The following is a 15,023-nucleotide window of genomic DNA, read 5'->3' as shown; positions in this document are numbered from 1 at the left end:
GCTCCAGGCATTTCCATTCCAATAGGGGAGACAGAGAGAGATGATTTTCGCACAGCAGGAGCCAGAGAGAGAACACGGATCAGGAAGGAAGCAGAACAAATAGGACAGATTGGAATGCTGTTTTTTTATGATTTTTGGTAAGTGCTTACTATGTGCCAGACACTGAGGTAAGCTCTGGAGTACATGCAAATTAATTAACTTGGACACAGTCCCTGTCCCACATGGGGCTCACAGTCTTAATCTCCGTTTTATGGATGAGGTAATTGAGACACGGATATGTGAAGTGACATGCCTAAAGTCACACAGCATACAAGTGGCAGAGCCGTGATTAGAACCCAGGTCTTCTGACTCTCAAGCCCCTGACCTATAGACTAGGCTACACTGGTTCTATAATGATTGCTCAAATGCCTGTCCAAATAAGAATATATCACTGTAATTACAATCCAGTGTTTACAAATGCATAGGTGCTGAGATGAGAGGAAGCGGGAGTGAGATGGGGAGAGCAAGAGGGTAGAAGTGAGGGGGGAAGTGGAATTTGGAAGTGAAAGGGGGGAGCAATAGGAGCAGTAGGATGGTAGCAAGAGGTGGTGAGCCTTTGGGTTCCCCCCCGCTAACAAGTTACATCAAATATGTAGGTGAAAGAACACACATAGCTAGACACGGAAGGAGATTTGGAAAAACACACACACACACACACACACACATACACACACATTGCATCTGTGGTACTCCATCAGCTTCTGCACCGACGTGCAGAGTAAACCTCGGAACATCTCTATCCTGTGTAGGGAAAAGGCAAGAATCCCCTCTGAAGGGATGAGGATAGAAGGGCTGGAGTGGCAGGGGGAACCTGGCCAGGGGAGGGATTTACAGGAGGGCGGGTGCGGAGCGCACAGAGGGCTGGAGAACAGCCAGGTCCTGTTTTTCGGGCAGCAGATGAAACATTAGGCTAACGTACAGGCACCGAGTCTCTGTGGTCGACCTTTCTTGACTCCTGCAGATTTTCCTGGGGTACTTTATTGCAGATGAGCCCTCACTTCCTGGAGGAAAACCCAATCCTGTGCAACAGGGCCCTGAAGGCCTGCTTGACCTGCTCGTTCAGCAGGGTGTAGATGAAGGGGTTCAGCATTGGGGGAATGGAAGCGTTGAGCATGGCCATCCCCTTAGTTAGTTCCACCCTGTCCTTGGCAGACAGTTTGATGTACATGAAGATGCAACTACCATATGTGATGGAGACCACGACCATGTGGGAGGAGCAGTTTGAAAAGGCCTTTCTCCTCTGCTGAGCGGAGGGCGGCCTCAGGATGGCACGGATGATGGCCATGTAGGATGCAGTCATTAGCGCCAAGGTAACAAGGAATATCACCAAGGACAAGAGGAAAACCATCAGCTCCAGGAAGCTGGTTTCTGTGCAGGAAAGCCCCACTATTGGGGAAGTATCGCAGAAAAAATGGTTGATGATGTTGGAGTCTCAGAAATCTAGCCAGACGACCATCACAAACCGTGGGAACACGATCAGATAACTGGAGAGAAAAAAGCAGAGGACAAGCAGAGAGCATACGCCCCAACTCATGACAGTCGTGTAGTGCAGGGCACAGCAGATGGCAACATAGCAGTCATAGGACATGGCGGCCAGGAGGAAGAACTCCGTCACCGCCAGGAAGATGGTGAAGAACAGCTGAGTGAAGAAGTTGGAAAAGGAAATGGTTCTGTCTCCGCTGGCGATGGTGACCAGGAATCTGGGAATACAGGCGAATGTGAAGGCGATCTCCAGCAAGGAGAAGCTGTGCAGGAAGAAGTACATGGGGGTGTGGAAGCAGGAGTCTAGCAGGGTTAGAGTGACAATGGTCAGGTTCCCGGTGATGCCTACCTGCGTAGGTGAGAAAGAGGACGAGGAAGATCAGAGCCTGCAGGTGGGGGTCATCTGTGAGTCCCAAGAAGATGAACTCTGTCACCCCCGTGCCTTTTCGCATGGTTGATTGGTGGAGTCGGCCAAATCTGTTGAGGTAATGGGAGAGATGGGGGAGCTGAGGGTAGATGCAGGACCACCCTAAGACGGGGAGAAGAGCCCATGGACCAACCAACGAGCGATTCCCCCTCCCCTGGACAGTGAGTGGTTCAGCCTCCTGTTGCCACACGACCCAACCACTCATACTGTGGTCAGAGGGGATTTGGTAGGAAAATGTCGACAGTTCCTCTCCAGCCGATCTACAGGAGTCTCGTGGGCACCCGTTTGATCCCTCACTTCTAGTTCAGCTCTCCACTCCTGGTCCTTACCCTGCCCACAGGACAGGTGATCCCACTGTCCCCTGAAAGCTCCCCGTGCTTCTGGCAGCCTAGTTCTCTCTGGCTCCCACCTCTCACTTTATTTATCACACTTTCGACTGCCTGCTTCTGCCCTTCTATCTGCTTCTGCCAGGATCTGGTAGTCACTTTCAGCGGCCACAATTTATACAGCCTAGGGCGGGGGAGGGGGACCTCTAGGAAACGGGGCCAAAGATGTCGACCACTACCTTTCATTACCTCCATTATCCTTCCCTTTTTCTGTCTCCTCCTTGTTTCTCATTTATTTCCTCTTCTTTCTCTTTTTCTTCCTCTCATTACGCTCTCTTCTACCCCCTCTTCTTTTTTCTTCCTCCTTCTCTTCCTCCTCCTCTTACTTCTCGTTCTCCTCTTCCCCCTTGACTTCTTCCTCCCATTATGCCTCTTCTTCCTCTTCCTCCTTTCTTCTATATTCATTCATTCATATTTATTGAGCGCTTACTGGGTGCAGAGCACTATACTAAGAGCTTAGGAAGTAAAAATTGGCAACATATAGAGACTGTCCCTACCAAACAACGGGCTCACAGTCTAGCAGGGGGAGACAGACAACAAAACAAAAAAAGTAGACAAGTGTCAATACCAACAGAATAAATAGAATTATAGCTATATACACATCATTAATAAAATAAAGTAATAAATATGTACAAATTTACGCAAGTGCCGTGGGGAGGGGAAGAAGGTAGGGCAAAGGAAGGGGGGGCTATGCCCCCTCCTCCTCCTGCTCCTGGTCAGACACTTTCTCCACTTCTCTGGTGTCCTTTTCTACTGAGCTGCAGTTATACACGGTTCAAGAATTATCCTGTGCTTTGATTAACAAAGCACGCCCTACGTGCTAAGCCCCACCTGCAGTTGTGAGATAGATTCGAATGGTCAGATCGGACCCAATTTCTGTCCCTCATGAGGCTCACAGTCTATCTTCTCTCTAGAGAAGCAGCGTGGTTCAGTGGAAAGAGCACGGGCTTTGGAGTCAGAGGGTTCAAATTCCGACTCTGCTGTGTGATTCTGGGCAAGTCACTTAACTTCTCTGTGCCTCAGTTACCTCATCTGTAAAATGGGGATTAAGACTGTGAGCCCCTGTGGGACAATCTGATCACCTTGTAACCTCCCCAGCGCTTAGAACAGTGCTTTGCACATAGCACTTAATAAATGCCATTATTATTATTATTATTATCTTATCTTCATTTTATAGAGGAGGAAGCTGAGGTTTAGATTGGTGAAATGTTTGCCCAGGGTCCCCTCATAGGACAGAGGGAGAATTTTGACTATAAGCCAGGCCTCCTGACTCCCATGCCCCTGCTCTTTCCAGTAGGTTGCTCTGCCTCCTGCCCAAGAGTAAAGACAGCCCCATCAAAGGCCAGATGTGATGACTGACCTGACTGGACAACTTCTCTAACAGGGGGCCCGGGATCTTCAGGGTGGAGGTAAGATCTTTCTCCTGTTCATTGTGGAATGACATCATCGCAGGAGATGCCTCCTACCCCCATTCAGGGAGATGCCCATGGCTTCTGCTCATTCGCTTTACTCAGGCTGATGGCCTGCCCTGGACCAGGAGATATGAAGAGGACTAGTGAATTTAAGGATCACAGCTTGGGGCTAGATTCTGGGAGACCTGGGTTTTCATTCCAAATCTGCCTCTGGCCTGCTGCATGTCCTCAGAGAAGCCCTTTCACTTCTCTGGGCCTCCATTTTCTCCTCTGCAAAATGGGGATAAAGTGGTGAAGCCTGTGTGAGTCAGGAACTGTGTCCGATAGCATAACCGTGCATCTATCCAGGCGTTCAGCAAACAGTAAGTGCTTACTAAATGCCATAACAACAACAATAACAGCAGCCACTGAAATAAAAATAATAATGATGATAAAATAATAATGATAATTTATGTCTATTGTCATTCCGACTAATGGATAAAATGCTTGTGTGTGTCCGAGAGACAGGAGAGCACGAGAGTCAGCTCCCTTGAGGTCCACATACCCTTTCGGGGACAGGATGATGAAGGGGGAAGAGCAGGGAGGAGAACAGGGACAGACTCACTTTTCCGAGGATCAAGTCCCTAATGGCGCCCCTCAGAAGGTGAACCCAGAAGACCACACTCGGTCCCCTTTGAAGCTGGCGTGCTGTTGCTGCAGCAGAGGAGGAGACGTTCTTGACCAGCTAGCACTGGCTAACCTCTTCAAATCCAGGCCTACTCCCTACAGCTGCTCCCCTCCTTCTGGCTCCTCGACAAGCAGCCCCTCTCTCGGGGTCTCCGCCCCAGGCCATCCTAAGGTCAGCTTCCCTCCCTTTGTCCCCACTGCACTTCCGAGAGCAGATCCGATCCAGAACCCAGAGAGAAAGCGCCTATCCCAGCTGACCTTCCCGTGCTTCAGACCCTTGGCAAACGCGAAAGGCTCTCAGAGATCACAGACAGGAGGTACCCTCCCTCCTCCAGCAATGGAGCAAGGAGTAGCAATGGGGCAAAGCATTGCATTTAGCACTGGGAAAATTACCCAATGAAGAATTAGACTCGATTTCTGGAAGGCTCCCCATCCAAACACAACTGGGCAGAGGGCTGGTGATGGAAACATAAGGGCAATGACAAATAAGACAAGAGCAACAGGGGACGGTAACCAGAGGTGGCCACAGCCACCGACCCCAGTTCTCCTTGAGGGGAGGCGAGTGACTAACAAGACCAATGTGGCAGGAGCTAGGCTGGTTTTATCCGCTCGGTTCGCGACGAGCTCCATAGACGGGGCCAGGAGTCAAGAGCAGTAATGAGCTTATACAGCAGCGTGGCTCAGTAGAAAGAGCCCGGGCTTTGGAGTCAGAGGTCCTGAGTTCAAATCCCGGCTCCGCTGTCAGCTGTGTGACTTTGGGTAAGTCACTTAACTTCTCTGGGCCTCAGTTCCCTCATCTGCAAAATGGAGATTAATACTGTGAGCCCCTTGTGGGACAACCTGATCACCTTGTAACCTCCCTAGCACTTAGAACAGTCCTTTACACATAGTAAGCGCTTAATAAATGCCATTATTATTATTATTATTATACTGTTTCCCACGGTGGCAGCCAGTGGAGACCGGGCCCGTGGAGAATGGGGCCGGGGGGACCTCGGAGGGCAGGGCCGGGGGCTCTGCGCCCAGAGATGAAGTGGGAACTCCAGGGACGCAACCTGGAGACAAAGGCTGAGTTCTTCCTTGGGGAGGGACAGTTACCCCGGTCTTGGCCTGGGGGAGGGGAGAAGTTCATCTGCCAGCCCCTGGCTGCCCACCCTAAAATAGGACCTTCTGGCTGGATACTGCTTTCTGGCTTCAGCCATTTGTTGCTCAATTGTACTTTCCAAGTGCTTAGTACAGTGCTCCCCACACAGTAAGCGCTCAATAAATACAATTAAATGAATGAATGACTTTGTGACTGGACTCCAGCTGTTAATATCAGCACTGGTCCCACCCAGGAAACACCCTCGGGAATTCACAGCCACCAAACTTTCTCAGGAGGAAAACACATAATTCCAATCCATCAGTGGCATTAAATGTGTGCAGATCACCTTGATAAACGCTGAGAAAATGAACACAAACAAACCAACAAAAAACCACATTAGAAGTAGGAGACAAGGAGTTTACAATCTAGCCAGGAAACAGACCCAAAATAAATTACGGATAAAAAGGGAAAGTATATTTCTGGGAAAGTAAGGACTTATAAGGAAGACCTCATACAATAGTAGTAGTAGTAGTAGTAGTAGTAGTAGTAGTAGTAGTAGTAGTAGTAGCAGTACTAGTTATGAGCTCCTCTGGAGAAAAGTGAACGGTACTATTCCTTATCCAGTCAATCAGCCAATCAGTGGTATTTACTGTGTGCTTACTGAGATGTGCCAAATTATTAAAATACTACAATAGAATAAACAAATACATCTCCTCGCCTCACGAATATTGCAGTCTAATAAGGAGGGAAGGTATGGGAAAAATGAGAAGTAGTGTGTTCTAGTGGAAACAGCACAGTCCAGGAAGCCCCCGGACCCAGGTTCTAATCCCTGCTCTGCCACTTGTCTTCTGCGTAACGTTGTGTAATTTCTCTTCTCTCTGCCTCACTTTCCTTAGCTGTGCAATGGGGATTCTAAACCTGTTCTACCACCAATTTCGACTGTGATCTTAGTGTGGAACAGGGACTGCATCTGACTTGATGGTCTTGTAGTTACCCTAGTGCTTAGTACAGTGTTTGGCACCCAATAAGCAATCAGCAAATACAACAATAACGATAATAACAATAATAATATCAAAAATAATAATTTACCTCTAGAATTGTCAGATTAAATAATCGAATGCATAGCTGAATGAAGATGAATGCCACAAGTGCTGAAGATGGGTTTAAATAAGGTCATCTGTGCTAGAGTTGGCTCAATTTAAGATGAAAGGAAATTAACTGGGAAAGATTAAATTGATTTGAACAGAAGTGCTATGGGTTATTGGAATTGAATAAGTGCTGAGGTGGTAGTTAGGATGGTGAGACCTAAGTAAAAAAAATGTGGGGAAGAACTCCTGGAGGAAGAGGGATTTCAGAAAGGGTTTTAAGACCAGAGAATGGAGGTCTGGTAGGTATGAAATGTGAGAGAGCTCAAGGTAGGAGAAAGGTGTGGAGCCAGGGGAAGGAGAAAAAAAACAAATATCATATTGCATCTGTGGTACTCCATCGGTTTTGACACCGACCTACAGAGCAAACCTTAGAACGTCTCTATCTCGTGGAGGGAAAGGGCAACATTCCCCTGTGAATGGTGGAGAGCAGGAAGGTTAGGATAGCAGAGAGACCTGGCCATGGTAGGGATCTCCAGGAGGGCGGGTGCAGAGGCACACTGAGTGCTGGAGATCAGACAGGTCCTGTTTGTTAGACAGCAAATGAAGCATTAGGCTATCGTAGAGGTGCCGAGTCACTGTGGGTGACATTTTGCGATTCCTGTAGATTTTCCTGTGGTATTTTATCGCAGATGAGCCCTCACTTCCTGGAGGAAAACCCAATCCGGTGCACGAGGGCCCTGAAGGCCTGCTTGACCTGCTCATTCCGCAGGCTGTAGATGAAGGGGTTCAGCATGGGGGCAACGGAAGTGTTGAGCACCGCCACCCCCTTGCTTAATTCCACCCTTTCCTTTGCTGACGGTTTGATGTACATGAAGATACAACTGCCGTAGGAGATGGAGACCACGACCATGTGGGAGAAGCAGGTGGAAAAGGCTTTTCTTCTCTGCTGAGCGGAGGGCAGCCTAAAGATGGTGCGGACGATGGCCGTGTAGGACACGGTCATTAGTGCTAGGGTGACCAGGAGCGTCGTCAAGGACAAGATGAAAGCCAATAGCTCCAGGAAGTGTGTGTCTGTGCACGAGAGCCCCATTATTGAGGAAGAATCACAGACGAAGTGGTCGAGGATGTTGGAGTCGCAGAAGTCTAGCCGGGCGCCCATCATAACCGGTGGGAACACGATTATATAACTGGAGAGAAAAGAGCAGAAGACCAGAAAGGTGCAAACGCCCCGGCTCATGACGGTCGTGTAGTGTAGGGGCCGGCAGATGGCAACGTAGCGGTCGTAAGACATGGCGGCCAGGAGGAAGAACTCCGCCCCGCCCAGGAAGATAGTGAAGAAGAGCTGAGTGAAGCAGTTGGAAAAGGAAATGGTTCTGTCTCCGGTGACAGCGGAGACTAGGAATCTGGGAATGCAGGCGGACGTGTAGGCGATCTCCAGCAAGGAGAAACTGCGCAGGAAGAAGTACATGGGGGTGCAGAGGTGGGAGTCTAGCAGCGTTAGAGTGACGATGGTCAGATTCCCGATGAGGCTTAATGCGTAAGTGAGGAACAGAACGAGGAGAAGTAGGGCCTGTAGGTGGGGGTCATCTGTAAGCCCCACGAGGATGAACTCTGTCACCCCCGTGCCATTTCCCATGGTTGATTGGTGGCGTCAGCCTAACCTGCAGGAGCAATGGGAGAGATGGGGGAGCTGAGGGCAGGTGCAGGAACAGCCTAAGATGGAGAGAAGAGCCCAGGGACCAACCAACGAGTGATTCCCCCTCCCCTGGACTGTCAGTGGTTCAGGCTTCTGCTGCTGCACAACCAAACTCTATATACTTTGGTTAGAGGAGGCATGGGAAAATTCCCCCGATTCTGCTCCAGGAGATCCACTGGTCTTTCCTAGGTGCTGGTTCTTTGCCCATGGTACGGGTGAGCCCTTCATCTCCCCTCCCACTCCCCAACCCGAAAGCTCACGTTTCCTCTGGGAGCAAGGATCTCTCTGGCTCCCACCTCTTTGTTTATTCCATGCTCTTTCGATTGTCTGTTTCTTCTCTTCTGTCTTCTACGGCCTGGTTGAGGCAGTCATATCCAGTAGCCCTGATCCATGCAGCCTAGAGGTGCCTCTTGGAAACGGGTCCAGAGATGTGGTCCACTACCTGCCATTGCCTCCCTCCAGGCTCCCTGTTCTCCACCCCCTCCTTTTTCAACTCCTCATCTCCATCTCCTGCCCATATCTCTCTCCCTCTCTGCAGCCTCGTATTTCCTCCTGCTTTCAAGACATCTATTCTTGGATGTCCCACCATCACCTCAAACCTGACAGGTCTAAAACAGAACTCCTTATCTTCCCACCAAAATCCTGTCCTTCTACTGACTTTCCCATCACTGTAGACAGCACCACCATCCTTCCTGTCTCACAAGCCCGTAAGCTTGGCGTTAGCCTTGACTTCTCTTTTCACACAATCCACACATTCAATCCATTACTAAATCCTTTCTGTTGGACCTTCACAACATCACTAAAATCCACACTTTTATCTCCATCCAAACTCCTGCCACATTAGTCCAAGCGTTTATCCTATCCCACCTTGATTAATGTATCAGCCTCCATACTGACCTCCTTTCCCCTTCTCCCACTCCATTCTGCATCGCCCTGACTTACTCCCTTTATTCATCCTCCCTCCCAGTCCCACAGAGTTTACGTACTTATCTGTAATTTTATTTATTTATGTTGTCTATTTCCTCCTTTAAACTGTAAGCTGGATGTGCGGGCAGGGAATGTGTCTTATTTTGTTATAGTGTACTTTCCCAAGTGCTTAGCATGCTGATCTACATACAGTAAGTGCTCAATAAATAGTAACGACTGACTGACTGACTCTTCCTCCTCTCATTATGACTTTTCCGCTTTTACCTTCTCTTCCCATTTCTTCCTCATTCTCCAGCTCTTCTTCTTCTTTATTCTCCTTTTACGTCTCATTCTTCTCTTCCCCCTCATCGTCTTCCTCTTCTTCCCTTCTTCTATATTCTTTATCCCCCCTTCCTCTTCTCCTTCCTCCTCCTGCTCCTGGTCTTAGACCTTCTTCTCCACTTCTCTTGAATTCCTTCCTATTGGGAGGTGGTTTAACCCGATCCATGAATAATCCTGTGTAACTGATGAATCAATTAGAGCATTAACAAAGTGAGCCCTATATTCTAAGCACCACCCGAAGTTCTGAGTTAGATTCAACATGGTCAGATCAGACCCAATTTCTATCCCTTACGGGGGCTCACAGTCTAACTTATCCCCATTTACAGAGGAGGAAGCTGAGGCTCAGAGTAGTGAAGTGTTTGGCTAGGGTTAGCCAATAAACCAGAGGGAGAGTTGGGACTTGAAGCTGTCAGAACTCCCAATCCCGTGCTCTTTTCACTAGGTTGTTCTGCATCATCATCATCATCATCATCATCATCAATCGTATTTATTGAGCGCTTACTATATGCAGAGCACTGTACTAAGCGCTTGGGAAATACAAATTGGCAACATTGGCATCGTTCCAAAGAGTGAAGACAGTCCATCACAGGCGAGAATTGATGGTTGACCTGACTGGGCAACTCCACTAACAGGGGACCCGGAGTTTCCAGGGTAGAGGTTAGCTCTTCCTCCTGTTCTGTGTGGAATGACATCTTCCCAGGAAACATCCCTCACCCCCGTTCGGGGAGACGCCAGTAGCTCATGTTCACCTGCTTTACCCAGGCCACTGGCCTCCTGTGCTGGACTGCAAGACATAAAGGAGGCTGGGTTGCTTAGGGGTCGGAACATAGGACTGACCTCTCATTCTAGATCGGTCTCTGGCCTGCTGTGTGACCTTGGAGAAATCCCTTCGCCTCTCTGGTCTTATGTTTTCTGCTATGTACAATGGGGATGAGGTTTGAGTCCAGTGTGGGACAGGGACTGTATCTGATATGATAGCCATTCATGTACCCAAGTGCTCAATACGGGCCTTAACAACAGCCACACCAACAACTACAACTAGCCCAACAACAATGATAATAATGATAATAATAAATAATATTGATAATTCATGTCCAGTGTAATCCCTAATATTATGAAAAATACCTGTGAGGGTTCCAGAGCGGGCAAAGTCCCACGAGTCAGCACACATGAGCTCCACATACGCTACGGAGATGAAGAGGATGAAAGCAGGAGGAGAAGAGATGAGAGCAGGGACAGACTCACTTTCCCGCCATCAGGTCCCTGATGGCGACCCTCAGAAGGTGAACTCGGAAGACAACGCTCGGTCCTCCTTGAAGCCGGTGTGCTGGTGATACACCAGAGGAGGGGAAGGTCGAGACCAGGGAGCATTTTCCAATTCTGCCAAATCCAGGCCTTCTTCCCCCGACTCGGCTCCCTCCCTGTGGCTCCTCGTCAGGCAGACCTTCTTTTGGGGGGGCCTGCCCCAGGCCAGCTAAAGGTCAGCTCCCCACCCTTTGTCCCCACAGCTCTTCTGAGACCAGATCCAATCCAGAACCCTGAGTGACAGGGCCCACCCCAAGTTTCCTTCCCATGCTGTGGACCATCAGTGAGTGGGAAAGACTCTTAGAGATCACAAAGAGAAGGTCCCCTCCCTCCTCCAGTACCAGAGCAAGGAGTAGCAATCGCTCCTTGCACTGCACTAAACGCTGGGAAAATTATGCCGGGCAGAATTAAACACGGTCCCTGGAAACTTCCCTATCTAAGCATAATTGAGTAGAAGGCTGGTGAGGGAAACATAAAGGTAATGGCAAATAAGACAAGAGCAACAGGGGAAAGTGGCTAGAGGAGAAGTTTCAATTCCTCGTGGCCCGGATTCCAGCAGCCATAGCCACAGACCCGTTTCTCCACCCAGGGAGGCGGGTGACTCTGAAGGCTGGCGTGGCAGAAGCCACACAGGTTTTTATCCACTCTGTTTGTGATCAGCTCCCGGGACCGGGGCCAGGAGTCACAGCCGGGCTGTGGGGAGCATCGCTTAGGAGCACTAATGAGTCTACATCATTATCCTCGGTGGTGGCCAGTTGAGACTGGTGCCCCTGGAGAATGGGACCGGGGGGACCTCGGAGGCAGGGTCGGTGGCTCAGCACTCAGAGATGAAGCAGGGACTGCAGGGACTCAGCCTGGAGACTTTGGCTGAGGTCTTCTCCAGGAAGGGGCAGTGACTCCATCTTTAGCCTTGGAGAGGGGAGAGGCTCATCCATCGGCCCGGGGCTGCTCCATCCTACATCAGCACCTTCTGGCTGGGCCCTACTTTCTGACTCCATCAACACGGGCCCTCCCCAGGAACCTCCATTGTGGATTCATAGCCACCAGTTCTTTCCCAAGCCCTTTCAGGAGGAAATCACACAATACTAATCCATCAACAGCATATACGTTGTCCAGACCTCTGTGCTAAACATTGAGAAAGTATAAACAAACAAATAAATAGAGATAGAAGGCAGAATGTCTCACCTCAAGGAGTTTACAATCTAACAGGGACAGAGGCACAAAATGAATTACGGATAAAATAATAAGATATTTATGGGAAAGTAAGGGCTTAAACGGACGATCACATACTATAATTGTATTAATCATGAGGGCCTCCTGGGAGCAGTGAGTTGTACTATTCCTTACACAATCAACTGGTCAGCGGTATTTACAGAGTGGTTATTGAGAGGTGCTAAATTCTTCAGGGAGTATAATAGAGTAAATAGACATGTCCCCTGTCCATAAAGATATTTCAATCCAACGAGGAAGGAAGGTATGAGAAGAAGAAGCAATGTTGCCTAGTGGAAATAGCACAGGCCTGGAAGTCACAGGAACCAGGTTCTAATCTCTACTCGACTACTTGTGTGCTGTGTAACCTTGGGCAAGTCACTTAACTTCTCTCTGCCTCACTTTCCTTAGCTATTCCATGGGGATTTGAAACCATCTACTGAGGGCAAAGCAATCCATCAATCAATTTGTTTGAATTAATTGAGGGCATACCGAGTGATAAGAAATCCATCAATCAGTTGGAATCTAGTGACTGCCTAAAGACTGAGGTCTAGACACTATACTAAGTGATTGGGAGGGCACAACTAAAGAAAGACACAGAGTTCCTGCTATCCAGGCATTTCCTATCGAATAGGGGAGACAAAGAGAGATGATATCCAAAGAATGGGAGTCAGAGTAAGAAGAAGGATCAGGAAGGAAGCAGAACAAATAGGACAGATTGGAATGCTGTTTTTTATGGTTTTTGCCAGACACTGAGGTAAACTCTGGAGTACATGCAAATGAACTAACTTGGACACAGTCCCTGTTCCACGTGGGGCTCACAGTCTTAATCTCCATTTTACAGATGAGGTAACTGAGACACGGAGATGTGAAGTGGCATGCCTAAAATCACACAGCATGCAAGCGGCAGAGCCGGGATTAGAACGCAGGTCCTTCTGACTCTCAAGCCCCTGCCCAATCGACTAGACTACGCGGGTTCTCTAATGACTGCTGAAATGCCTGCCCAAATAAGACTATATCACTATAATTAAATCTAATGTTTGCACATGCATACGTACTGAGATGAGAGGAAGTGGGAGTGAGATGGGGAGATCAAGAGGGTAGAAGTGAGTGGGGAAGAGGAAAGTGGAGTGAAAAGGGGGAGCCATAGAATAGTAGCGAGAGGTGGTGAACCTTAGGATGCCCCTCTGCCGACGACCTGTGTCATCAAAGATCTAGATGCAAGAATTCCCTTAGCTAGGACACAGAAGGAGACTTGGAAAAACCCCCAAACATATTGTTCTTGTGGTACTCCATCAGCTTCGGCACCGACTTGCAGAGCAAATCTTGGCACATCTCTAACATGTGGAGGGAAAAGGCAAGATTCCTCTCTGAATGGATGAGGACAGAAGAGCTGGAGTTGCAGAGGGAACCTGGCCAGAGGAGGGATTTACGGAAGGGCTGGTGTGGGGGCACACAGAGGGCTGGAGAACGGCCAGGTCCTGCTTGTCGGGCAGCAGATGAAGCATTAGACTAATGTACAGGCACTGAAACTCTGTGGTCGACCTTTCTTGACTCCTGCAGATTTTCCTGGGGTATTTTTTTTTTAATCGCAGATGCGCCATCTCTTCCTGGAGGAAAACCCAATCCGGTGCACCAGATACCTGATGGCCTGCTTGACCTGCTTGTTCCGCAGGATGTAGATGAAGGGGTTTATAATGGGGACCACTGAAGTATTGATCACCACCACCCCCTTGGTCAGTTCCACTTTGTCCTTAGCGGACGGTTTGATGTACATGAAGATGCAACTTCCATATGTGATGGAGACCACGACCATGTGGGAGAAGCAGGTGGAAAAGGCCTTTCTTCTCTGCTGGGCAGAGGGCAGCCTCAGGATTGCGTGGACGTTGGCTGTGTAGGACGCAGTCATTAGCACCAAGGTAACAAGGAGCGTCCCCAAGGATAAGAGGAAAGCCATCAGCTCCAGGAAGCGAGTATCTGTATATAAGAGCCCCAGAAGTGGGGAAGAATCGCATATGAAGTGGTTGATTATGTTGGAGTCACAGAAGTCTAGCCGGGCGACCATCACAACCGGTGGGAACATGATCAGATAACTGGAGAGAAAAGAGCAGAGGACCATCAGGCAGCATACGCTCTGGCTCATGATGGTCGTGTAGTGCAGAGGCAGGCAGATGGTAACATAGCGGTCGTAAGACATGGCGGCCAGGAGGAAGAATTCGGTCACCCCCAGGAAGAGGAAGAAGAACAGCCGAAGCAGTTGGAAAAGGAAATGGTTCTGCCTCCAGTGACGATGGGGACAAGGAAACTGGGAATGCAGACAGATGTGAAGGCGATCTCCAGCAAGGATAAACAGCACAGGAAGAAGTAGATGAGGGTGCGGAGGCGGGCGTCCAGCAGGGTTAGAGTGACAATGATCAGGTTCCCGATGATGTCTACTGCATAGGTGAGAAAGAGGACAAGAAAGAGCAGAGCCTGCATGTAGGGGTCATCTGTCAGTCCCGAGGATAAACTGTCACCCCCGTGCCGTTTCCCATGGTCGATTTGTGGAGTTAGCCAAATCTGCAGAAGCAATAGGAGAGATGGGGGAGCAGAGGACAGGTACAGGAGCAGCCTAAGACGGTGAAAAGAGCCCATGGACAACCAACTAGCGATTCCCCCTCCCCTGAATGGTCAGAGGTTCAGGGTCTGGTTGCCACACTACCCAACCATGCATACTGTGGTCAGAGAGGGTTTATTAGGAAAATGTTGCCAGTTCCACTCCAGCCAATCCACTGGAATCTCTTGGGCACCCTGTTGACCCCTCTCTTCTAGTTCAGCTCTCCACCCTGACCATTTCCCTGCTCACATTTCAGGTGATCCCACTGTCTCCTGAAAGCTCCCAGTTCTTCTGGCAGCCTAGTTCACTCTGGCTCCCAGCTCTTAGTTTATTTCTCACTCTATCAACTGCCTAATTCTGCCCTTCTGTCTGCCTCTGCCAGGATCTG

General features: G+C 49.2%; 1 protein-coding gene across 1 annotated transcript; it reads right to left on the bottom strand.

The window, feature by feature from the left end:
* Window positions 1-7,278: 7,278 nt before the first annotated feature.
* Window positions 7,279-8,217, bottom strand: LOC119933486 (olfactory receptor 6C75-like). Its single transcript, XM_038753019.1, has one exon. The coding sequence runs from the start codon at window positions 8,215-8,217 to the stop codon at window positions 7,279-7,281; it is 939 nt and encodes a 312-aa protein (XP_038608947.1).
* Window positions 8,218-15,023: the final 6,806 nt, after the last annotated feature.

This window comes from Tachyglossus aculeatus, chromosome 10 (assembly GCF_015852505.1).
Source record: "Tachyglossus aculeatus isolate mTacAcu1 chromosome 10, mTacAcu1.pri, whole genome shotgun sequence".
In the NCBI taxonomy this organism is placed as follows: domain Eukaryota; kingdom Metazoa; phylum Chordata; class Mammalia; order Monotremata; family Tachyglossidae; genus Tachyglossus; species Tachyglossus aculeatus.
Note: the sequence above shows the minus strand (reverse complement) of the source record. Positions and strands in the feature narration are given on the sequence as shown.

Coding starts and splice junctions, on each gene's coding strand:
- LOC119933486 (XM_038753019.1), bottom strand. CDS start 8,217: ATGGGAAATGGCACGGGGGTGACAGAGTTCATCCTCGTGGGGCTTACA.